At 36.9% G+C, this 23,813-nt stretch overlaps 2 protein-coding genes across 3 annotated transcripts in view; one reads left to right on the top strand and one right to left on the bottom strand.

Moving 5' to 3' along the window:
* rhobtb3 (Rho related BTB domain containing 3) overlaps nucleotides 1-19,867 on the top strand; it is a gene marked incomplete at its 3' end in the record, with an annotated part of 28,008 nt that extends 8,141 nt beyond the window's left edge. Inside the window, exons 4-12 of one of the 2 annotated variants that reach the window (XM_079898214.1) lie at nucleotides 1,105-1,262; nucleotides 3,202-3,310; nucleotides 5,219-5,608; nucleotides 10,022-10,131; nucleotides 12,707-12,809; nucleotides 13,133-13,306; nucleotides 15,602-15,768; nucleotides 19,074-19,170; nucleotides 19,749-19,867. In XM_079898214.1, coding sequence (XP_079754340.1) covers nucleotides 1,105-1,262; nucleotides 3,202-3,310; nucleotides 5,219-5,608; nucleotides 10,022-10,131; nucleotides 12,707-12,809; nucleotides 13,133-13,306; nucleotides 15,602-15,768; nucleotides 19,074-19,170; nucleotides 19,749-19,867 — 1,427 coding nt within the window. Of the gene's footprint in view, nucleotides 1-1,104; nucleotides 1,263-3,201; nucleotides 3,311-5,218; nucleotides 5,609-10,021; nucleotides 10,132-12,706; nucleotides 12,810-13,132; nucleotides 13,307-15,601; nucleotides 15,769-19,073; nucleotides 19,204-19,748 lie in introns of those variants that run through there. The other variant, XM_079898213.1, reaches the window with a different exon arrangement.
* Nucleotides 19,839-21,678, bottom strand: glrx (glutaredoxin (thioltransferase)). Its single transcript, XM_079898234.1, has 3 exons — nucleotides 21,379-21,678; nucleotides 20,955-21,070; nucleotides 19,839-19,882 (listed from the first exon to the last, which is right to left on the bottom strand). The coding sequence occupies exons 1-2, from the start codon at nucleotides 21,580-21,582 to the stop codon at nucleotides 20,957-20,959; spliced, it is 318 nt and encodes a 105-aa protein (XP_079754360.1). The 5' UTR covers nucleotides 21,583-21,678; the 3' UTR covers nucleotides 19,839-19,882; nucleotides 20,955-20,956.
* Nucleotides 21,679-23,813: the final 2,135 nt, after the last annotated feature.

Raw genomic sequence — 23,813 nt, 5'->3', positions numbered from 1 at the left:
GACTTCAAATAAACTTATTTTGATGAGATAAAGCTATGTAAAAACATACTGTATGTTGGCGTAACTTTTTTTTACAGTGAATATGTGAATCAGATTGCAACATTTGGGTTCATAACAGAACTTTCAGAATTTGAAATCGGATTGGATTTATTCTGATTGGTGAAAATTAGTGCATGTAAACATACTATGGGGAACCCAAAAGGAGATGTTTGAAAAATACAGTGAAAGACAGGTCCAATGTTCTTCAGAACCCAGTGACTTTCAAAATATCTTGTTTTGAGCTCCACAGAAGAAATAAAGCCATGCAGGTTTGGAATGACATGAGTTGAGTAAATAATGTCAGAATTTACATTTTTGGGTGAACTATACCTTTAGGACTTAGACTTAGTGGTTTGTTTATTTCTAATATAAGCATGAGCAATAGTAATATTGATGCTAATGAATTCATGTCATGATAATCGTGCTGTATTCCCTTTTGCTCTGTACTGGAGAGACCCAAGGCAAAATGAGAGTGTAAACATGGTCAAAACATGCTCACACATACTCACACAGTACATCTTTTTCCATTTCTCTGAGGGGGGTTTATTAGCTACAGTGATTCATATCTCTTCCTGCCCGTGCCCTGTTCAAGTCTTTTTCCTCCACTCTTCAATTCCCACTCAATCTATCCCTCTCTCCATTTAGCTGTCTTTTCTTGCTATCATTTTACTGGCTCTTCTTTTCCCTGAGGCATTCACCCTACTGGCCGGCCAACTCCTCCTAACACACACACACACACACACTTTGTTTTTATCCAGCTATCCTTCTCTCTCATTCTGTCACTGCCACTCTCTCTCCACCCGTCCCCACAAACACATGATGTTTAAATTTACGCTGGTATAAACTTGAGCTGGCATGCATTGTTACGTAATAAAGACTCTGATTCCATCGCTCCATATGTCTGCCAGTTGACATGGCTCTGAATGTTATGTAGTCTCTGTCAGTACGAATCTAGATGTTTGCCTGCTTTATTTGGCCCCTTGCTCTACAAATGTCATTTGTGCTGTGCCTCAGTAATGCGTTTATATATGCATATATCACGTTTTTATTGTGTATCTTCCACAGATGAAGGCCCGCCGTGCACATGTCCTCTGTGTGCGTCCGACTGGAGCAGCTGTGTGCCCCACAGTGAAGGGCTCCAGCTGTCCAGGGACCTGGGGGCCACTTACCTGGAGCTGCCCTCTCTAAACAACTTTTTTGTGGGTCGTTACTTTGGCAGTGTGGTAAGTGTCTCTTTCCCTCTTAATCATTGTTAAAAAGTCTCATTAGTATGCAGAGGAACTACTTGAGGTTTAGTGGTTCCGGGCTAGTAACCATAAGGTTGGACGTTCAAACCTAGTAAGGGGTAATTTAAAAACTCCATGCCTGGGGTGAAACATAAAACCCATCCATCTCCACTAAGACCTTGAGGCCCGGTTGCTCCAGGGGGCCTGTAATAAGTGTACTGTAAGTCATTTTGGATAAAAGCTTCTGCTAAATGGCTAATTAGAATTTATATTTTGGGAGCGTTTAAGGTTTCTCGTCAGTATCTATCACATGCAATAAGGAGGCAATCATTTTCTCATTCTTAAGCTTGTAAACCCAAGCAAAACATGTTTATAGAAATGTTCTTACAATGGAAGTCTATGGGGCAAGACATTCTGGAAAGAACCCTTTAAAGGCACAATATATAAGATTTTTGGATTAAAATATCCAAAAACCACTAGAACAATGTTACATATTTTGTTGAATTGTGTACTTACATTATCCCAAATGTTTCCAACAATGTTTAAATCCAGAGAAATCAGCAATTTAAACCAGTGTAATGGCCGTGTCATTGTGTCGCGTGTCAATAACTTCAAATCTGCGTTACCCTCGGTTACCGGTTTTACTTCCGTATAAACCATGGAATCACCAAAGACGCTTTAATATATTATGTGTTTTATTACACAGGTGAGCAACTGTTTGGATACCTTTATCCACAGAAAAATAATCATTGTTATATAACTCAACACTGTTAGTCTTATTGTTTGAATCTCTTGATTTCTTGATTTACCGCGAGTAACATGTTTGTACCATGACTCTGAGACAACACTATTTTGTCAAGCGGCTTAAATAGCAAAATCAGAAAGAGCTTTAATTGTAGTAACAGTAATACAGTATTTCTTTCTGACATACAATATATTTTAAAATTAACTGTATGCCGTTTAGAAACACATCATCCAGCTTTTATTAATATGATATTCTAATATCAATCTAGCTTACTGCAATGTGCAACAAGTGTCTCACACAGCCACTGAGCGAATGCATAGAGAAACGTTATAACACAAGTTTCAACACTCTCAAATGTGTTTTCAGTATTATTGTTTTGACCGAGTAAAACAGCGCTGCGTTACCCCACAATTTTAATTAGTCAAATAAAGTGACCTGTATATGGCTTTTTCATAATAATGTGAATTTAAGTGATCAAACATAACTGTAACAAAGTTCAGGGAAGAAGGAGGCAGGCGTTAAACGTAACTTTATTCGTAAAATAATCATAAACAACAATACGAAAGGACCGGCTGTTGATGACTTTTCGTGTAGTCTTAACATAACAAAAAGTTGGTTTTAGACTTCATCTGTAAGTGCATAACTGTAAATGTGATTTTTGTTCATTTTTATATATTGACTGCTGAAAAATATTTTCTGTGGTGGTAATTGAGAGTCACAGATGCTATATTGAACATGTATGAAATCCGGACTTTTTTTATTGATGTTAAAATGTCAGCAATATCTATTTACACTGCATGAACCACTTTTTAGATAATTTACCCTTAATGCACATATCACTCCTATTTAACATCTATCTATCTATTTTTGCACATAGTGTAAAAAAAATCAATTTGTTGCTATTTAAACATGGTGCAAACTGTATGTACCACTATTCATACTCAATGCACAAAGCATCTAATTGTCAAAATGAGTAACTTTAGAGCACTAGATTCACCTTTTATGGGTAGATAAGGTACAAAGTTGTCCTTTTAAGGGTATTGTCTCATCGACAAGCTGTTGTACCCCTAAAGGTAAAATTTTGGCACAGTTTTTTAAATCTAAATAGCCACAAATATCCCATTATATTACTCTTTGTGTGACTGTGGTATATTTAGATGTTATTTACATGACCTTTGAATCTTCACACAGCTGGAATACTTCATGATTCAGTGTCTGAAGCAGAAAGCCAAAGAACGGCCAGACAAACGGCGAGGTCACAGGCTCAACGAGCCCCGCCCCCCTCATTTGGACCAGCCAGGTTAGTGGCTGCTGAGATTTGTCCTCATTATTATGTACATTATGTGTCTAGACGTCGACCTTCCATTTTACTATAGGATATTTAGGCATCTTTCGACTTTTCTGTTTCCCTTCAAACCTGCATAATTTTGGCTAATCTCAGTATTGACTACTTGCAATTTGCTGGACATTTTATCTTAATCTCTGCAAACCACTCGGGCAGCACAATACGCACAAAATGACAATACTCATCAGTAACTGAGCCAATGTACTCATCTGCCATTTAGATAAAGGACTGTCTGCTGAAGGCTAGTAGCATTCTGCACGAGATGAGCACTGCTACCAGCACTGACACTTGGAAAGAGAAGCCAAGGCTTTCTGTAGTCTGTTGGTGTGGCTCCAGCACCACTTAGGCTCTTTTTATAGAGCACAGCACATAAAATATGAAGGGTATTGAATGCTGGGAAACCATTGGTGTGGCCTCAAATGAATGGTTATGGACGAGTGCATAAAAGTACAGCGGTAATATATAAAAAATGGGCCTATAATACAGACATTATGACTAAACAACATCTGTTTGTTGTACTTGTTCTGTTTCTTTTTAATGCCTGGTGTTAATGTGCCCTTCTCTCATTTGGGATTTGCTTTCACGTCACTTTTCCTGTCGCTCCCGTCTTATTACATTATCCCTTACTCATCGCGTCTTCTCTGCTTTGCTTGTCTCATCATTCTTTTTCTCCACCTTGTTTCCATCACACTAAAAAATTCCTTACCCATCATCCTCCTCTGCTTAGCTCACCTTGTTTATCCCTCTCATTCAACTATTCCTTTTATCTTAATCCCGCTCACATCCTCTGTGCGTCCAACAGTTCCCTACAGGAAACAATTATCACAAATTAGATCTTTTTAATATCTCAGTTGATTCTCCTAGACATCATTCAAATTCATTTGAACAGCTGTGAGCAATATTGAACACATGCAAGGATGCATACTTTGAAAATGCACTGGAAATAGAGGTTTAGCATTCTTCTTTCAACATACTATGATTTGGAATTTGAGAATATTATTTTGAATTCTGATTTGAATATAAGTAGAATTAAAAAAAGAAAAACACATTTAACTATATTTTTCACTAGAAAGCATGACTGTTGGAATAAAAGAGTGTACACTGGAAATAGTATGCGTCCGAGCATCTTTAGCATACTTATGTCAACAAACTATGATTTCTATAATACTATGATCTCAATTGTTTCTCAGGCATCAATGAGGCTAAATGGAGAGCAAATGGAGACTGTTGGTTAGTTTACCTACTTTTTAGGGGTTTTTTCTTGAGAAAAAGACCCCAGAATCTGATATATTACCTTTCAAAAGTTTTGAAGGAATGGATGCATTGATCAAAAGTGACAGTAAAGACATTTATAATGTTGCAAAAGATTTTTCAAATAAATGTTATTTCAAATAAATGCTGTTATTTTGAACTTTCTATTCATCAAAGAATCATGTAGCATGCTTTCCACAAAAATATTAAGTAGCACAACCGTTTTTGACATTGATAATAATTAGAAATGTTTCTTGAGCAGCAAATCAGCATATTAGAACGATTTCTGAAGGATCATGTGACACTGAAGACTGTGGTTTTAAAGTGCATTTTAAAATATTTTCATATTGTCATTTTAAATTATAATAATATTTCACAGTTTTACTGTATTTTTGATCAAACAAATGCAGTCAAGACACCAAAGTCTGCAATCAAAAGTCAGAGATTACCCTTTGAACGCATACTGCATGTCAGCAGCCGTCTCATTTGTGTCTATTTTAAGGTATTTAAGGAGAAACATCTGCGATCTGAAGTTAACATATGAATGAATCCGACCAACATTTAGTCGCCTGAGCTATGAAAGAGCAACATCTGTTCTATAATGTCTTCTAGCGCGTCTTCCCCCAGTGAGAGTGGAGGAGTCCAGCTTCTCTCAGGACCTGCAGTGGCTGCTCGAACGCGGCGTTCAGTTCGCAGACGTGGCGTTCTACGCTGGGGACGCTGGGAAGGAGCTGGGCTGGGCGCACGCGTCTGTTCTGTGTGCCATCAGCCCATACTTCAGACAGCTGTTGGTGGGACGGCAAGCCTGGGAAAGGCCCATCTCGCGCTGCACCTGTAGGGAAAGAGATGGCCCCCCCCACTCGCTTTTGTCCACCTGGGATGGAGGTGTTGATGATCTACCCAGAGCTGACGGGCACCCTCCAGGACACCTCTCACGGCTGGTTGTGAAGGACCCGCTGCTGTGTTTGTGCCTGTGGGAGACGTTAATGTTTCTTTACAGAGGTGAGAGAGAACGTGCACTGCTTGCAATAGTACGGCTGGTGTTGTTCAAGGCAACTGCTGTTAGATAAAGGTTACAATATATTGACGTTTAGACACTCAAAAAAAGGTTTAAGCCTTTTTTTCAAGATTTACACATTTTTATTAATTGTAATATTCCATCAAATTGAATTGAACAATTATTACATATTATTAATATTATGAATGAAGAGCAAAAAAAACAAAATAGAGCTTAATAACACTTCTTTTTATTAAAAAATCTTAAAGTCCCCCTGTGGTGAAAATCAAGTTTTTAATGTCCATGTGGTGTATTTAATATGCTTTAAGTTATGCTTTTAATATGCTTCAACACCTTTGCTGAGTATTTTCTCCTTAAAACTGCAGTGAAAAAAAGACAGTCTCAAAAACGCGGTTTGAAATTGCTGGTGTTTCTCACATCACAAACCTTGTAACCAATTGCGTATGATCTGGCGGGCTTTAGCATATCATTAACTGCTGTGTCAAGCAGGGGAGTCTCGAGAGAAGCCAGATTATCCTGGTATATATTTCTGTTGATATGAATAATCGGGTACATTTAGCAATATAGGGGGTGAATTATGTATTTGATGTATATTACCATATTATGATGAATTATATACCTTTCTCCACTGACTTTCTGAGTTGTTTAAAGCATTTCTAAGGATGCTGATTTTCAGAAGGCAATGAGATGACTCTGAGATGGCAAACGGGAACATGGTTCATGTAACATTAATAACACATTATTAGCTGTTTGATAACATAATTACTGTTTTGTGTCCGACGCTGTAGAGAGCGATTTCCATTCTGATACATCAAGCTTGTATGGGTGAGTGGAGGCGGGGCTCATTTGCATATTCATGAATTTACACACTCTAAAAAATGCTGGGTTGTTTTAACCCAACTTTGGGTCAAATATGGACAAACCCAGCCGTTGGGTTACATTTTTAAATTACATTTTTAACCCAACATTCGGGTTTGTCCATATTTGACCTAAAATTTGGTTAAAACAACCCACCATTTTTTAGAGTGCATGTACTAAATGAAGCAAGGGTCTACATTCAAGCTATTTTAAGGCATGATTTTTTTTTTCACAGGAAAAAACATATAAATATGCCGTTTTGGGTGATCAAATCTGAGTTTTAAGGGATACAATTATTGACTACAGGAGGACTTTAATCTTAAAAAAAAAATTCTGCATAAGTCGCATAAAATAAATGGTCCAATTCCCTGTTCCATTAAGATTTATACAAAATGTTTTAAGCTCTAGTTTTTTTTACTCATTTAAAATTCTTAATTCATAATATGAATAATATGTAAGGATTATTCAATTCAATTTGATGTAATTTCACTATTAGATGAAATGCGTAAATCCTGAAAAAATTGAGTGTAGCTTTTCATATTCATAAGAAAATAAAACAGATTCTCAGTACTTTCTTTCTCAGTACTTTAAAATGAGATTAAATGGAGAGCAAATGGAGACCTTTGCACAATAATAATAAGTAATAATCAATATGAATGTGAATATTTTAAATCAATTCTAAATATTTGTTTTAATTTTTTTAATTACAGGGAACCTAATTCTCCTGAGCTATGAAAAAAACACTAATAATATATATATATTTTATTAGAGAACCTATTCTCCTGAGCTATGAAAGAGCTCATTTCCTCTGGGAACAGCATTTATTGCTGGTGTGCTGGCGGCGTTTCTCTTTCCATGTTCAATCCTGTCACAACTGTAAATATGAAGCGAGATTAGCATTATTGAAGGAAACAGTTTTGAAAACGCTTCCTCGGTTCTGCTGGTTTAGGCGATATAATTGAGTTACGGTTGGAATTTTCTCTCCCTTTCTCTGGCTTATCTCTTCAGCTCTGCAATTGTGTTTTCTTTTGTGTTTGAAAAAGAATGATATTTATAGGATTGTTTCAATATTAAAATGGCTATAGTTTGGAGGCTGTCTGTTTGTGTCTAAAGCCTGTTTGATTTATAGTTCTCTACACGTGCGTGTATGACGGCAGTCCGCTCTATGAGACCCTGGAGGCTGATTATCATGGTTGGGAGGACAGAGAGATCTGTGTGTTTGTGTGTGTGCGCTTGTTTTTCTGCTTAAGTGTGTGTGTGTGTGACTGTACATGCAGATGAGGAAAATGAAAGAGAGAAACCAGAAGATGATCATAATTATGTACACTCAGCAAAAAAGCAATGTCTTCTCACTTTTTAACTCACTTTTTTCACTTAATATGTGTAAATATTTGTGTGAACATAAAAAGATTCAACAGCTGAGAGCATGTCTAATCAGGGATCCTGGGCATCTTTCTCATGGTGTGTTTCAGAGTCAGTGGAAAGGGCTCTAGTGGCCTAAATTATTGTAACTGTGACTTTAATTGTTAGTGTCTTAAAGACTGTTTCACTGGTGCATGTGCAATAATTGTTTATGGTTCATTGAACAAGCATGAAAAACATTGTTTAAACTCTTTCCAATAAAGATATGTATGTAAAGTTTATTTGGATTTTACATAATTATCTTTAATTTACAGTATTGCGAAAAAGGGACGTTTCTTTTCTTGCTGAGTTTATGTGCCTCTATTGAATGTTTTGAGTTTATGGTTATGGTCAAAAATATGCCACATTTTATTCCAAAAATCAAAAGAAAGTATTCAAAAATTATGTTATGTAATTATGTTTTTGAACCGTTAAGATTTGTTCCTTTGTGACTTTATTTCCATGACAGTTAAGTTCATTTTCCTCCCAAATTCCCATTACAAACAAACAATAAATCAAAATAATTAAATGTTATATAACCCAACATTAAAATAAATAATAAAAAATTGTTTTGTTTAAATAAAATGTTGACTGTTTTTGGAACATTAAGATTTTTACCATTGTGACAATTAAGCACATTTTCATTTTTTATCTTCAACAATTAAAAATTAAAGGTCATTACAGATTCATGAGGATTGCACTCAGTAATTTTTTGTTTATGCTGGCTGCTATATGGCAAATGTTTAATCTTCCTATATATATATATATATATATATATATATATATATATATATATATATATATATACGTAAATATATGGTGTTTACTATATATATATATACATACATATATATATATATATATATATATATATATATATATATATATTACTGGCACCTAGTGGTATAAATACAGCATCATGCAAAACAAATGTTTTCAGTTACTGATGCTGTTGTAGAAATGTGCTATTCACAGTCAGCCATGTTTAATTTATTCTGTGAGCTGAACTGTCTGAAAATAAGGAGGTTACCAAAATAAAGCAAGTAGGATTCAGCTGGTCATGTGATCTCAACATGGCTGCCTCCAAGAGGCGATGCACTCCACGTGAAAACAGCTTTTTTTTAGGCCATCTCATGTCATTTTAAAACAAGTACTGTTAATTTCGCTACGTTTAAAAAATTGAATGAGGGGGAAATCACTTTTAAATGTCATGCAAATAATGTCACAGAGCATTTTCCATATGCAAACTATATTTTTTCTTTTGATTTTGGGCTGAAGTGTGTTCTGGACGTTTCTGAGTTGTGCTCTGGATGTTTTCGTGACATTCACCCAAATACACAATTGTGATTCTATGCTCGTGTAAGCCCGCCACAAAAATGCATTCCTCATAAGCCGGGAATATTACCTCCTGTTCACCGTTCTTTGGAGCCTCTGATGCAAAATGGAGGCTGGAAGGATGGACATGCATCTCAATCAGGAGGCTTTAACAGTTCAGGAAACAGGAATGGATATTATAGACTCATTTATCAGAGTGAAGCCATGCTCAGAAGGTGAGAAGGTGAGGCCCATACTGATGAGACCATCTCACCCCGCTGATACATCATGTGATTTTGCAGAGGCCGTTTTCATCCCTTGAGCCAAGGGCGGTCGTTACATTAACAGAAATGATCCACAGAAATTCAAAACCCGCTCAGTCTGTCTAGACAGATTTACGAATAAGGCTGGGTTAATATTACCTGAGCTGTGATGGATGAAAATTTGTATGTGATAGAACCGTGGTCTTCACTAATATAACAAGTTAAATATTGGTTTAATATTCTTAGCTGTCACCAAGAAGAAGAAAAAAACATCTTTAACAATTTAATTATTATGGAAAACAGCTGTATCACCTCCATATTTGTTGCCTGCTAGTATATCGAGACGTGAATGCTGAGAAAAGTGCTTGTTTTTAAAGTTGTAACTGAATTCACCAGCTCTGAGAGGTTGAACTATTAGTGAAAGTCCAGCAGATCTGAACAGCCAGTGTAAAAGGTCAAGATTTACTCCACGGTCAGCCGGACAGCCAGTTAATGCACGTGCGAGCAGGATGCGTTCATGGGTCAGTGCGTGTTGGTGATGATGATGTGTGTACTTCGCAGGAGCCTGGGAATGGGAATACCTGGAGGAAGCCATCGCTGAGAAACTGAAGAACCCTTTGGCCGTGGCCCAGCTGATGGACAGGATACGCTCATTCGTTGGGAGAGAAAAGGTATCACTCTGACAGACAGGAGGATGATTGGATCTATAGAACTGAGGCTGCATCCGAAATCACATACTCGCTTGAGTAGGTAATTATTTTAAATAAGTACTAACTTTGTAAGCGCTAAAAAAGTATGTTCTATGTAGTATGAATGCGTTTAGTGTGAATGAAATCCGGACGTACTACATGTTGTCATTATCATGTGACCTACCAGTGTCAGTTAAAGGGATACTTCACCGATTAGCATTAAGCTTTGTATCAGTAGAAACCCGGTAGTATTTTCGAATGACCGTGCTTCCCTCCCTCATGTCACCCTGAGACGAGAGATTTCTGTATTGTGTGTCTGGAAAAAAAGCTCAGATGACGCAAAAATCATAATTTTGCGTCATCTGAGGCTTTTCTGGCCAGAGGCTAGAGACTACAGCCAGTAGGAGGAGCTCGTTCCGCATGTTTTCAACCCGCCCATAGGGGGTGGAATCTCACGATAAAACGCTGTCTTTTCAGTTACGAGTCAACTAGTAGCCTAGTTGTATCATTTCTTCCGATACTGCCCTCTGTAACCGGTAGGCGTGGCTTGGGAGTGTCCTCGTAGGGCAGCGAAACAAGTGCATTCTGGGAGTTGTTGTCTTTTATCCACATGAGCCAAAAATACATTTTCTGGCTTTTCTCAGTCTAGAAGGCACCAACTTCTAAAATAATTTCACATTTCTACTACATAAATTACCAAATTTAAATACACATTCATCTTTCCAGCGGTGAAATATCCCTTTAAGTCGCTTCACTGGCATTTACAAATTCTCTCGCGAAAAAAAATAAAAAATAAAAATCCTCTCCCGTGGCCTCATTCGATAGTAAAGTGTCCATTGGATGTGCACTTCAGAATCTCGCCGGAAGTAGTAGGTCATCCGCATACTTTTTATCCGGGTACTGTGAATTTGGACCCTTTTTTTTTTTTTTGTCACTTACTGTTTTTCGCCTACTATATAGAAGGGAAGTATGATTTCGGATGCAGTCTGAGTTTTTGTTTCGCTGGCTGATACAAGACTCAAAACTTTATACTGACACCTTTTGGTGTGGTTGCAGCACTGAGTTTCTACCAATGCCAGAAATTGCCTGTTCTGGGATTTTATTATTTATTTATTTATTATTATTCACCTATGAATTTATTCTGTAACCAAAAGTGTCCAAAATTTTTTAGTTTAAGTTAATACATTATAAATAATAATTATATTAAAATTAGGGCTGTCAAACGATTAATCGCGATTAATCGCATCCAAAATAAAAGTTTGTGTTTACATAATATATGTGTGTGTATGGAGTATAATTATTTTCTATATATAAATACACACACATGCATATATATTTAAGAAAAATGTGTTATTTATATATAAAATATTTATATATAATATAAATTATATATAATATAAATATATATACACATGCAAATATTTCTTAAATATATACATGCATGTGTGTGTATTTATATATAGAAAATAATTATACACCGTACACACACATATATTATGTAAAAACAAACTTTTATTTTGGATGCGATTAATCACGATTAATCGTTTGACAGCCCTAATTAAAATATAATTTATATTATTAGAGGTGGCTGATATGACCAAATCAACTGTAAATACAATACACTGGATAGTTTCCATTACATGAATGAATTAAATATACATTTATTCTTTTTTAAAGCTACTGAAGTTATTCAGTCAAGAAGATCAGTGCGTAATTTCCTTTTTCTTGAATTGTTTGATTAACATTACATTTCTAATTTATTTTTGTTAATATGTGTTTTATATATACATCCATAAAAAGTAAAAAAGAACTGCATTTATTAAAAATAGAAATATTTACTAACAATATGAAACTTGACTATCACTTTTTATCAATTGAACACATCTTTGATGAATAAAAGTATTCATTTCTTTTGAACGGTAAGTGTATATTGTTACAAAAGAAAGCAGCATAACTGTTTCCAAAAGTAATAATAAATCAGCATATTAGAATGATTTCTGAAGGATCATGTGACACTGAAGACTGGAGTAATGATGCTGACAATTCAGCTTTGATCACAGGAATATATTATATTTTAAAGTATATTCAAATAGAAGACCCTTATTTTAAATTGTAATAATATTTCACAATATTACTGTTTTTTGTTTGTTGTTTTTTTATCAAATAAATGCAGGCTTGATGAGCATAAGAGACTTCTTTCAAAAACATAAAAAATAGTAATGTTTCCAAACTTTTGACCAGTACTACTGCAGGTATGATTTTTATTTTATTTTATTTTATTATTATCTTCATTGCTACTTCTAGCACATTTACGTCATTTGTATAAAATCTACAATTATAAATGCCATAAATGTAATAGTAGGAAGATTATTTATTATTACGGTTTCCATTTTTTTAAATATCACACCTGCAGTTGGTGTTACTACAGTAAATCCATTGTGAATTTTTCCAAGGATTTGCATGGCTAACCTGGTTTCTCAATTATAAATGTTCAAGGTACTACCAGTATTCATCGCCTCAAATTGTGCACTGCAGTGTCGATTCGTTTTGGTTGCAGGCCCCCAGGGACACGCCCACATCCCGCTCTCAACAAGGTCCTTTGACATTGGGAAGCCTCTTCAATTCCCCTCTGTACTCTGATGTCATCTTCATGGTCCAAGGCAAGAGTCAATGCTAACCCCGCATGTGCATGGACATGTAAACACATCATTATCATTTTTGTTCTATTTATACACAATAGTAGTTATTAACATTTAATATTTTAATTTTAGTACTATTTATTAATTTATTTTAGTTAGTTGCTAAGGCAACCTTTCTAATGATTTTTAATAGTTTGTTTTAGTTAACAAAAACAACCCTGAAACACACACACAGGCACACACAATGGCACACTGATTCTGAGTTTAAAGTGGTACTGTAAGTACAAGAGAAGGGCTTGTGTGTGTGTCAGAGCTCCTCTGTAATGCTGTGCGTGTTTTTTTAGGAAGCGTGCTGCCAGCGCACAGAGCCGTGCTTGTGGCCCGCTGCGATGTTATGGCTGCCATGTTTAGTGGGAAGTACGCAGAGGCACGAAGTCGCGTGGTGCCAATCCACGGAGTTTCGTCTGATACCTTCCTGGCTTTCCTGGAGTACCTCTACACTGACACCTGCTGTCCAGGTAAGGATGTGCTTTTCAAGACTTGTAAAAGGGATAACAATGCAAATAGACCTTACTCAAAGCGGCGCCATGACAGGTATGAAAGCGAGGCTGTACGGGAAAGGTTTGGCGTGTTTTCAATGGCATCTGCTGTAAAAAGCTCCTAGATCCCTTATAATTTTCCACAGATCAGATTGTTGGGAGTTTTTTGTCTACTGAAATTTCTTGGAAACATATTTTTGCTGTGTTTTGTCAGCAGAACAATCCAAAAACACATTAAATAACAGTACAAGCCACTGAAGGGATGTCTATCCCTCACAGCCTTACTTTCATTCCCTGCTAAAAATCAAAGATGGCGCTGCTGTGAAGAAGGTCTATTGTCATCATTTACTCACCCTCATGCCCTTCCAAACCTGAATGACTTTCTTTCTTCTGTTAAACACTAAAGATCTTTTGAAGAACGTTTCTGCTTTTGTACATACAATGAAAGTCATTGGAGTTCAAAACAATACTGGGCTCCATTGACTTTCATTGTATGACAAAAAACAATAACCAAAAAACGTGAAACATTTTTCAAAATATCTTCTTTTTGTTTGGAACAACATGAAGGGTGAGTATAGGATGACAGAGATTTCATTTTGGGGCGAACTGTCCCTCTAAATGCTCTAATTAAATAGATCGTTCAGGTCCTGGATTCTGATTGGTCAATAAAGTGTTTCAACTGTGCTCAAATACACTATGTGATTCAGAAGACTTAATCTTGGACCAATGTCTGAGTATCAAATTATACATTAGAGGACAAATGAACACTTTTTTTTTTACCAAAAATCCTGGAATTTTCATTAATAACTTTAAACTTACAGTAATGCTTAAAAGTTTGGCCCTGGAAAGATAAAAAAATAAATAATAATAATTCCCCCCCCCCCCCCCCCCAAAAGAAGCTTTTTTCCCTTGGTCGAACATTATTAAAGTTAAAGCTTATTTAGAGATATCAGCCGAATGGCTTAGTGCAGGCGCTAATGGATCCAAGGATGTATCTGGTAAATTACCCCACTAATAATGCCCAGAATGGTACCAAACTTCTACAGTAGTACAAATAGGTCCTGTACTCATAAAACGAGGCATTGGAAAGTTTGTAAGTAAATCAGGAGTTTATTTAAATAACACTTGCCTGACGGCTCATGCTACCGCTAACCCGGACATCAAGGTCACTACCGTGGTATGGGAAAAGCCCGTAAAAGTCCTGGCAGAAAGCGATGCATAAGGATGTAGTGTAACGACAAATTATTATTTTTTCCGAAGTGTTGACAACTTAGTGTTAACTAATAATTGTTGCAAACTGGAATTACCAACAAAATATTAGTGCATTCATGGAACTGGGCGTCGTTACACTACATCTTTATGCATCGCTTTCTGCCAGGACTTTTACGTGCTTTTCCCAAATCACGGAAGTGACCTCGACGTCCGGGTTAGCGGTAGCATTAGCCATCAGACAAGTGTTGTACTTACAAACTTTCCAATGCCTCGTTTTATGAGTACAGGACCTATTTGTACTACTGTAGAAGTTTGGTACCCTTCCGGGCATTATTAGTGGGGTAATTTACGAGATACATCCTTGGATCCATTAGCACCTGCACTAAGCCATCCGGCTAATATCTCTAAATAAGCTCTAACTTTAATAATGTTTGACCAAGGGAAAAAAAGCTTCTGGGGGGGTGTTTGGCTCGAGGTCATGGTGCAAAGGACCCTAGGCTGAAATTACTCCGAACCATCCCTTTAATAGTTGTGTAGAAACCATTTTTTCAGGATTTCCTTATTAATAGTAATTTCAAAAGAACAGCATTTATTTGAAATAAAAATATTTTCTAACATTATTTATAAATGTCTTTACTGTCACTTTTGATCAATTAATGTCTTTTAAAAAATCATACTTACTCCAAACTTTTGAATGCTACTGTATGGTTCTTAATATTTGTATTATTAAGTAATAAAATATTAAATGTTATGAAGTGTGAATGAAGAGGCCTAACAATGGCCTTTTATATTCACTGTATAGTGCAACATAATCCAGATGTTTCAATCATAATGACATGTAGTGATTCAGGTCATATTTGTTTTTTTAAACAATGGTTTAAAATGTCAGATTGCTTTACTCATTCTGTCAGTCAGTGTGTGATGGATGCTTTGCTGTTTACATCAAAGACATTAAACAACGCTTGAGAAAAAAGATGCTAACAAAGACTGAGCTTGATTGACAGTGGGCGAATATGAGCCGAGGTTGATGGATGGATGGTGGTGTGTGCGTTGTGTGTTCAGCCAGTGTGTTGCAGGCCATGGCCGTGCTCGTGTGCGCAGAGATGTACCAGGTGAAACGACTGCAGCACCTGTGTGAGGTATGCGTCTGCGCGTATCTTCAGAACATGCCCAGTCGAGAGCTGGCGTCTACGGGCATCAGCGTGATTCGCTTACTGAAGAAAGCAAAGGTGGGTCAAAGGGGTGTGTTTGATTACCTTTTAAAGGTTTCACTCATTTGCTTTGAGTGCTTTGGATCCGTAATATCACTATAAAAGTGCAACTATGTATGGAAGTAAAATGAACAATACTGGGATGTTTTATAGGCCACGTTCACACAGCAGCAGAATACAGTTGTCAGTATTTGAGTCCTTAATACGTTCACAGTTATTTACGGTAGGCTCTAGCGATGACCGCATTCAATAACAAAACTCACACAAGTACATTTCCAGGACTCACAACCGCAATCTTGGAAAATACCCGCGCTGTGTGAACGGAACCACACTGGACAACTAGCAGTCTGTCACGTCATACAGTACGAGAGAGCTGCTCTGGGTTGCGCAAATGTGTGTCAACCATGTGTTGTTGGTTTGGATGTGTGGTTTTGCTTTCGGTAACTTGCAGCGATGGAGATATGAGGGTTTTAGATCCAGTCAACAGAGCTTCTCCCGTCTGTTTTGTGTTTTATGCGTGACTCAAATGCACTCTCCACCAGATATAAACGTGGTTGACACTCATGTTCTCCTCGTTTCCTGTTTACATTCGTGGTGTTTGGGGTCAGAGCGACCTAAAAAAATTATACAGGGATTTTTTGATTATACAAATGATTTTTTCTTCTCATCTTTATGTTTATGCTGTGTTTTAGGGGGTATGAATGACTTTTTAACCTATTTACTGCACAATTCCTCAACTAAACCATTAGCATGCATATGAAAAATCACATATTTATGAAAAAACCCCAAAATTATCTAAATTAAATATGAGTTGTTTCTGGATATTTATCTTGGTGTTAGATGCAGAATTCTGCCTTCTGCTGGTTAGAGAAAACTCTGTAGAAAACAGTTTTAGAAAAAAAGTGTAATAACCATATACATCCAGCAGAGGCCCATTAGAGATCCATTCATTTTTCTCAATACAGTTTGTGGCCAACTGCTCCTATAACAGCGGTTGTCATATATATTTTTGTGAATATACATTTAAACATTATAAAATACATTAAATCAGTATTTCTGTCAAAGTTTAGAATTTGTTGTTTGAAGTGTCTTGTTTTTGCAATAATTCCATATAAGTTGCTACTAAAAGATAAGACTTGATTGTAAGCACATATTATTTCAATAATTCAACTATATAAAAAATTATATTTTTTTAAAAGTAAATACAACCAACAAAAATTTTTGCAATAAGTAGATATGAACAGGAGTGAAGAGTGAACGGTCTGTGTTTGTGTGTGCGCACGCATTTGTGTGATCCTGTTCATTCCACAGTGCATTTGTGTTCTAGTACCAGGCCTTCATTTATATTTGGATATTTTCATATTTATGCTGGAATAATTTTTTTTGACAAATGAAAAATAAAAATAAAAATTCCGCTTTTACCGTTCATTTTTAATTGGGCCAAACGAGTGTGACTTTTTTTTTTTTTTTACTCACCTTCAGAACAACCAAATCAAGCCCAGGTTTTTGTGTGTTTGTGTATAGATAGATAATGTAGAAAAAGTCACACAAAGTTTTCCGCGTACGGACGACACCATTGTCAAAACGATCCCCATTCACATGGATCTGCGAAAACGACTAAAAACATTATTCTGCTGCCAGGCCATTAGATGGCGATGAAACACTATAGATAGAACACGCATGTGCATGACATCATCGTCTTCAGAGATTCGCGTTTTTGTTGTTTACACGGAGACCGTTTTCAAAAATGTGCACTTTGAAAACCATTTTCAAAACTTTATATTATTTATCCATGCACCCAAAACGCCGTTGTCATGTAAATGAACGACTGAAACACATAAAAAGTTTTACATTTTTAGTTGAAATCGGTGTCGTGTTGAAATCGTTGTCGTGTAAACAGCCTGTTATATTGTATTGTTTAACATATTTTAAATTAGCTTTTATTTTGATATTTTCAGTTTTCATTTGAATTTTAGTCATTTTTTCAAATTTATGTGCTTTTGTCAGTTTTTTTTTATTAATACATTTAATTAGCCTGGGAAAACCCAGACAACTTCCGGCAAATTCAGATTTGCTCGAGAAGTAGTCTGGCAAAGAGCTCATTCAAGCCCATTTCCATGGCCTAGAAATCGCGCCACCAATCAGAAACGTTAAGGCCGGTTTTACACAATGACGATCGCTCTGATTGGTTTTAGGTCTATCCAATTGCGCCCAGAGGCATTTGAGCGACGTCCGTTCAACTTTTAAATGCATTATTATATTCAAATTGCAAACACATGAGGACAGTCTCCATGAAAGACCCACTGGCAGATGAACGTGCTACTACATTTCTCTCCGAAACGGTAGGAAATTAAATTAGATTTAATAGAGTATTTTAACTGTGACACGATGATTGACAGGGCAGTTTAAGTGACAGGATGCACGCGACAGATCCGTCCGATAAAGATGACGAAGTAGTATGTCCCAAAGCTTGCCTACACATTCAAAAGTAAATACCTTTTCTTCACAAAAAGAGTGATTGGGACGCAGCTTTACACGATGCCAATCGCTCTTGACGAGGCATTTGAGCGACGTCCGTTGGTGACGCCCCTTTGGAAATGATTTGTCTATGGAGCTTTGCCAGACCATAACTCAGTTACTACTGAGAATGGTCTGGTTTTAACCAGGCTAACATTTAATTTGTTTTTATTTCAATTTAATTTTCGTGCTTAAACTTATTTCAAATTGCTTTAAATGATACATTTTTCATATAAGGGTACACTACAACGATGTACTAAAAACAAAAATCGTGTTTTTTCGCGTACAAACGACAACGTTGTCAAAACAACCCCTTTCACACGGATCTGCGAAAACTGTCAGGCCAGTAGTTGGCGATGTCACTTTCTAAAGAAACACTACGCACCTATAGACTGAACACGATGTCACCATTTTCACAAATTCAAGTTTTTGTAATTTACATGGCGATGATAACGATATCATTTTCAAAAACTTGCACTTTGAATCCTGTTTTCAAAAGTTTGCGTTTTCAATTTCCAAAAATGCCATTGTTGTGTAAATGCACATTACAAAACGCTTAAACTTTTCCTTTTTAGTTGGTGTCATGTAACAGCATTTGTTAAGTACTGAAAATGACTTTAAATATTTGTAGTTAAGTATGTAGACTACACATTTTATCACCTCTTAGGTCATTTGGTTTTGCTTAAAAATGTGCAAAAAAATATATTTTTATGGTGGTTTGCTATTTGAAAAATACCTTCTGTGATACTTCCAACTTGTTTGCTAGTTAACATTATGTGATCTTTTGTCACTCTCTGTCATCACAGTGTCACAACGCTGAGCAACTATATGTCTGGCTCCTCCATTTCATCGCTAATAACTACCTGATCTTCAGCCACAAGCCTGACTTCCTGGAGCTATCAGGTGAGCCGTCCGCTTGACCACCTGGAAAGGATGTTTAAGCACATTAGAATACAAGCACACGCAATTATCTCTGACTGCCACAAAAACCAGTTACCAGCGTCCCGAGAGCGCTCCAAACAGCTGCTGCTGCAGACGAGCCCATGCAAATCACGACCAGCTTCTGTCAACAGCTTTATTATGAAACACTAAGAGCATTTGTAAGGTCACTTTTGAAACAAATGAATCATTGTCACACCCTATTAGTACATCTTGCCCTTCCACGTGCACTTGGCAAATAAATAAAACAGTCACCTCATGAATGGTGTATAGAGTCAATGAATACAAGCAGCAAGCAGTGACAGGAAAAGTTTTATTTTTTATCATTCTCCCTTTAGGGTTTTAAAGCAACCTTATAATTTCTTCATGCATTATCTAATGAGAAACACATATAGACATTATAGAGACAATTACATATATTTCAATTGAAGTGCGAGATAAAGAGAAATCCGGTGGACGGATAAAATGCTCTGTTTAAATGCTTTTTCAAGGGGTGGGTGGCAGCAATACTTTCTTAGTCCCGATGATGCTTTTTTTGGCAGATGAGGAGCGCGAGCAGGTGGAACGTCTGCGCTGGCCCTCCAGAGGTTACCTACAGGAGCTCAGCGAGTACCAGCAACGCAGGCGGCAGATCCGCAAGTCTCGCTGCAGCATCATGTGACCCCTTCTTGACGCCCTACGGACCGGAAGGGAGGGCGAAAAACAGAGGATGCAAGATTCATTTACATGCAGGATAAAAGAGACCTATGTTTGACCTCTGGTGGATTCTGATATACTGTATTTACACATGAACTTTGACCACTGAGCCTGTGATATAAAGCGGACAGCTGTGAACTCTCACCGGATTTGAGCGGATCCTGTGTGACGATGTCTTATAGAGCCCTTCTATGTGGATACTGTACAAACGATTACACCTGATTGGTGCGATAAACTTCCTCTGCGATGGATTAAACCCCAAAGTATTAAACAGGGTAGAGTCAACCTTATACTCTCTCCAGAGATTGATATTTCACTCTCATGGTCAGCCATGTTTTGTCATGGTGAGATTTCTTTCTTTATGAATTCAGTGGTTACTCCGGCAATATGACTTGAATAAACTCCCCACCCCCATGAGATTGATTTGAATTTGATGCAACTATTTTTGTAACATGTACATCTGAGATTTTTATTTCAACTAATAATATACGAAGTACGCATCCAGCATGTGGATCGCCTGTTAGTGCAGTCGGTGGTCAACGTAGAGCCGATTCTGGCTGTCTTTAGTCTAGTCCAGTTTTGTTGACCATCATCTCATGCTGAATAAAGACATTTTAGAAGGATGCGTGTTTGTTCTGAGAGTCTGTGACTTAAATCTAAACCTGTGGTTCTCAATCAACGGATGGGTTGCGACCCAAAAATGGGTCATAGGTCTGTTCTGATATGGTTGGAGATGATGGGAAAAACAATGCAACTGTAGATGAAAGCTATGCATGGTAAAAGACAGGATTATTACATAATTAGAATAACTATAATCTCAATATTAAAATAAACAAATTTTTTTTTTGCCAGATTGCATTTAAATTAGAGGACAAATATGTTTTGTTTTGACTATGATATGTTTTGTGAAATTAAATTACTTGACGCTGAGAGAAAAGGCACTGTGCCCAATGTAAAATGTGGGCCCTGAAGCAAAACCAGTTGATAACCACTTGTGTATTTATGCTGTGTATTATTTACAATATTTCATAAAGAAGGACTGTGAAGTATACCCTCACTGCAGAGATCCGATAGCTTGCAACATGCCTTTCAGTTCTCCAGAACGGTCAAGACTTTCGACATCACTTCCTCCTCCAATACACTTCTCCCCTATGAAGACTCGAGGAACCTACACATTGTACATGGAAAAAAAGCCTAGGTTTAAATAAACTTAATAAATGACAATGGAAATTAATCAAACATAAATACTCAAGCATTTGTAAGTTGAAATAAATACGCTATATGATTTAAATATTTAATATCTGCAATGATCATGATTCATGGCCACGTGTGCAGGTCATGCTCTTTGGTGACTCAGCTAAAAAGTCGCTAATTAAACCTTTTTTTTATTATTTAAAGTTATTTAAAGAGTCGCACATTACACTTTTTAGTCAATGTAATGTTACGGTCTTATAATAACATTGTAAAAGTACTCACGGTGCGCCCGCCCGTGATCTGTTGCAGATAGTCTTGTATGCTGCCCATGTCACTGCGTCCGCTGATGTCGATCAACTCCAAATGTCCGTCTTTGAATTTATACTTTGACAAAACATCCTTCGCGAGTACGCAGTAAGGACAGGGCGGCTTCAAAAACACAACTACTTTGTCACCCTTAATTTGCGCTTTAACAAATTCTGCCATTGTTCTTTACGTAGCCTAACTAGCACAGCTTTTCATCACAGGAGTCAGCCTAATGAAACAGAAACGAATCTTCCTTTGTTTACACCCTTAAAGGGTAGGGCGGGATTTAAGTTAACCACTCCTTGATAAAATAAAAATAAAAATACTATTTGTTGGAGGCAGCCACTATGGTGTTTGTTAAAGAATCCGGGTTCTGGAACGAATCCTTTAGAAAACGAAGAGTTTTATTTCACTTTTGTTCACGGATGTCTCTTTTTGAACTGTAGTGTGACCGCATTCCTGACTTCACAGACTGACTATGGCACGAACCAAATAGGATTCGGCTGTGGACTGTGTTAGAGTATTTAATCGGTTGGGTAGGTTATATGTAAGGAGTTATTGACGACGGGTCCTATTTTTTTTTTTTTTTTTTTGTGGGGAAATATATTTATTTATTATTCAGATTGCAGAGTTGGAAAAAAAATATGTATAGGAACATTTTAGCTGATTCAAGACGCAGAAAACATGATTCATTATTTTAATCATGACAGCCATAAAACATAAGGTTGGAGAAGGTACTTGTTTTGAGTAAGTAAATATTTCACGACTGCTAAAAAAAAAGTAGGCCTACGTTCTAAATAGTATGCATGTGCGTAGTATGAATGTAATCTGGACGTACACCATGTTGTCACTATCATGTGACCTACCAGCATCAGTTGTGTCCCTTCACAGTCGTTCACAAATCCTCTCCCATGGCCTCATGGGACAGTAAAGTGTCCATCTTATGAACACTTCAGAATCTCACCAGAAGAAGTAGGTCATCCGAGGACTTTTTGCCTACTCTTTTGTCAGTACTGTGAATCCAGACATCCTTTGTCACATACTGTTTTTTGCCTATAGTAGGGAAGTATGCAATTTCGGATGCAGCCTATAGCTAAGCTTACTATTCCACTTTACTATTTGTGAATGGTAGTGAAGTGATGAAACTGACACTTGTAGGCCACATGACAATGACAACATAGCGATTGTAGTACGTCTTGGATTACATTCATGCTACACACATGTATAGAACATATTTTTCAGCGCTCGCAAAGGACCTAAAGGAAGCCCTAGTATGCGGTTCTGAATTCAGACACTGTGTAGAACAGATTCATAAGATTCACGTCACTAGGAGGAATCAAAATGTCTACCTACACATTTAAATAATAATAGCATACTAGTGCACTACTCAAATTTTTCAGTTACATCACAAAAATGTTCAATATTTTGAACAAAATTTAATAAAAAGATATGAAGATATTTAAACACTTGAATTATGCTGAGTTCTGGTCCTGTTAATACCAGTTAGATGATCGCAAAACATACACATTTGATTTATCATCTTTCAATTGGTTAATTTAGATCTTTGATGCACAGGTGTTTTAATGAACAACTGTTCCAAACCAGTGCGGTGGAAATACACAGAGTGATAGGCCTATGCATTCATGGGTGAAAGAAAAAAAAGAATCAAGGCAGCAGATATGTTGTCAAGTTCACATTTTATTGAACTGATTTAATATATTTTAGGTGGACAGGTCAGGAATTCTTACAGTCTGAAACAACCCCCATCCCACCTTTAAAACAAGAGATGACAGTGTTATGAGATTCTTGGCTTATTATCCAACATTAACATCTCTCTTTAGTGGTGTCAGAGGCACAGTCTCTTCAAAAGGGAAAGAATACAGGTGTTGGTCACACACACACCACCAAATACTTCCCCCACCCAACCCAAATTACAATGATGCCAGGTTCTGTGTAGATGCACATTCTCCCTTCCAAGCAACACTTCTCGGTGTCATCCCAAAATCTTTAGGGTTCAGTGTGGAGGCTATGTGAATGCTGAGGAAATAAGCATCTGTGAAGTAAAGTGCTGCTAAATTTCTGTTAAATAGCCACGACTTTGTAATCAGACATTGCGATCAGCCTATACATGGGGACTAAAATGAACAGAAGCTCACACAAAACATCTTGGTGAGTCTGAGAACACGCAAGTCCCTGAACGAAGCAGATAAGATGCCATCTGCCAACCCAAATACTGAAAACCAACATTTGTCGATGGTTATTTTGAGAATGGCTCACTCAGGTTTTTAAATTTCAATTAACAACACTGGAAAACAAAGGGAACACCTCCCCGCTTTTAACAATGGAATAATTATGATTCTAAGACGAGAGAGATCATTTGTTTCCAGATCTCAAAACGACATCCTAAAATG

Source organism: Squalius cephalus, assembly GCF_949319135.1.
Source record: "Squalius cephalus genome assembly, chromosome: 17".
Taxonomy (NCBI): domain Eukaryota; kingdom Metazoa; phylum Chordata; class Actinopteri; order Cypriniformes; family Leuciscidae; genus Squalius; species Squalius cephalus.
Note: the sequence above shows the minus strand (reverse complement) of the source record. Positions and strands in the feature narration are given on the sequence as shown.

Excerpts from the sequence above, each read along its gene's own strand:
- glrx (XM_079898234.1), bottom strand. The coding sequence starts at position 21,582 with ATGGCAGAATTTGTTAAAGCGCAAATTAAGGGTGACAAAGTAGTTGTG. Across the intron at positions 21,071-21,378 it reads AGATCACGGGCGGGCGCACC|GTTCCTCGAGTCTTCATAGG; the intron begins GTGAGTACTTTT and ends TACAATGTGTAG.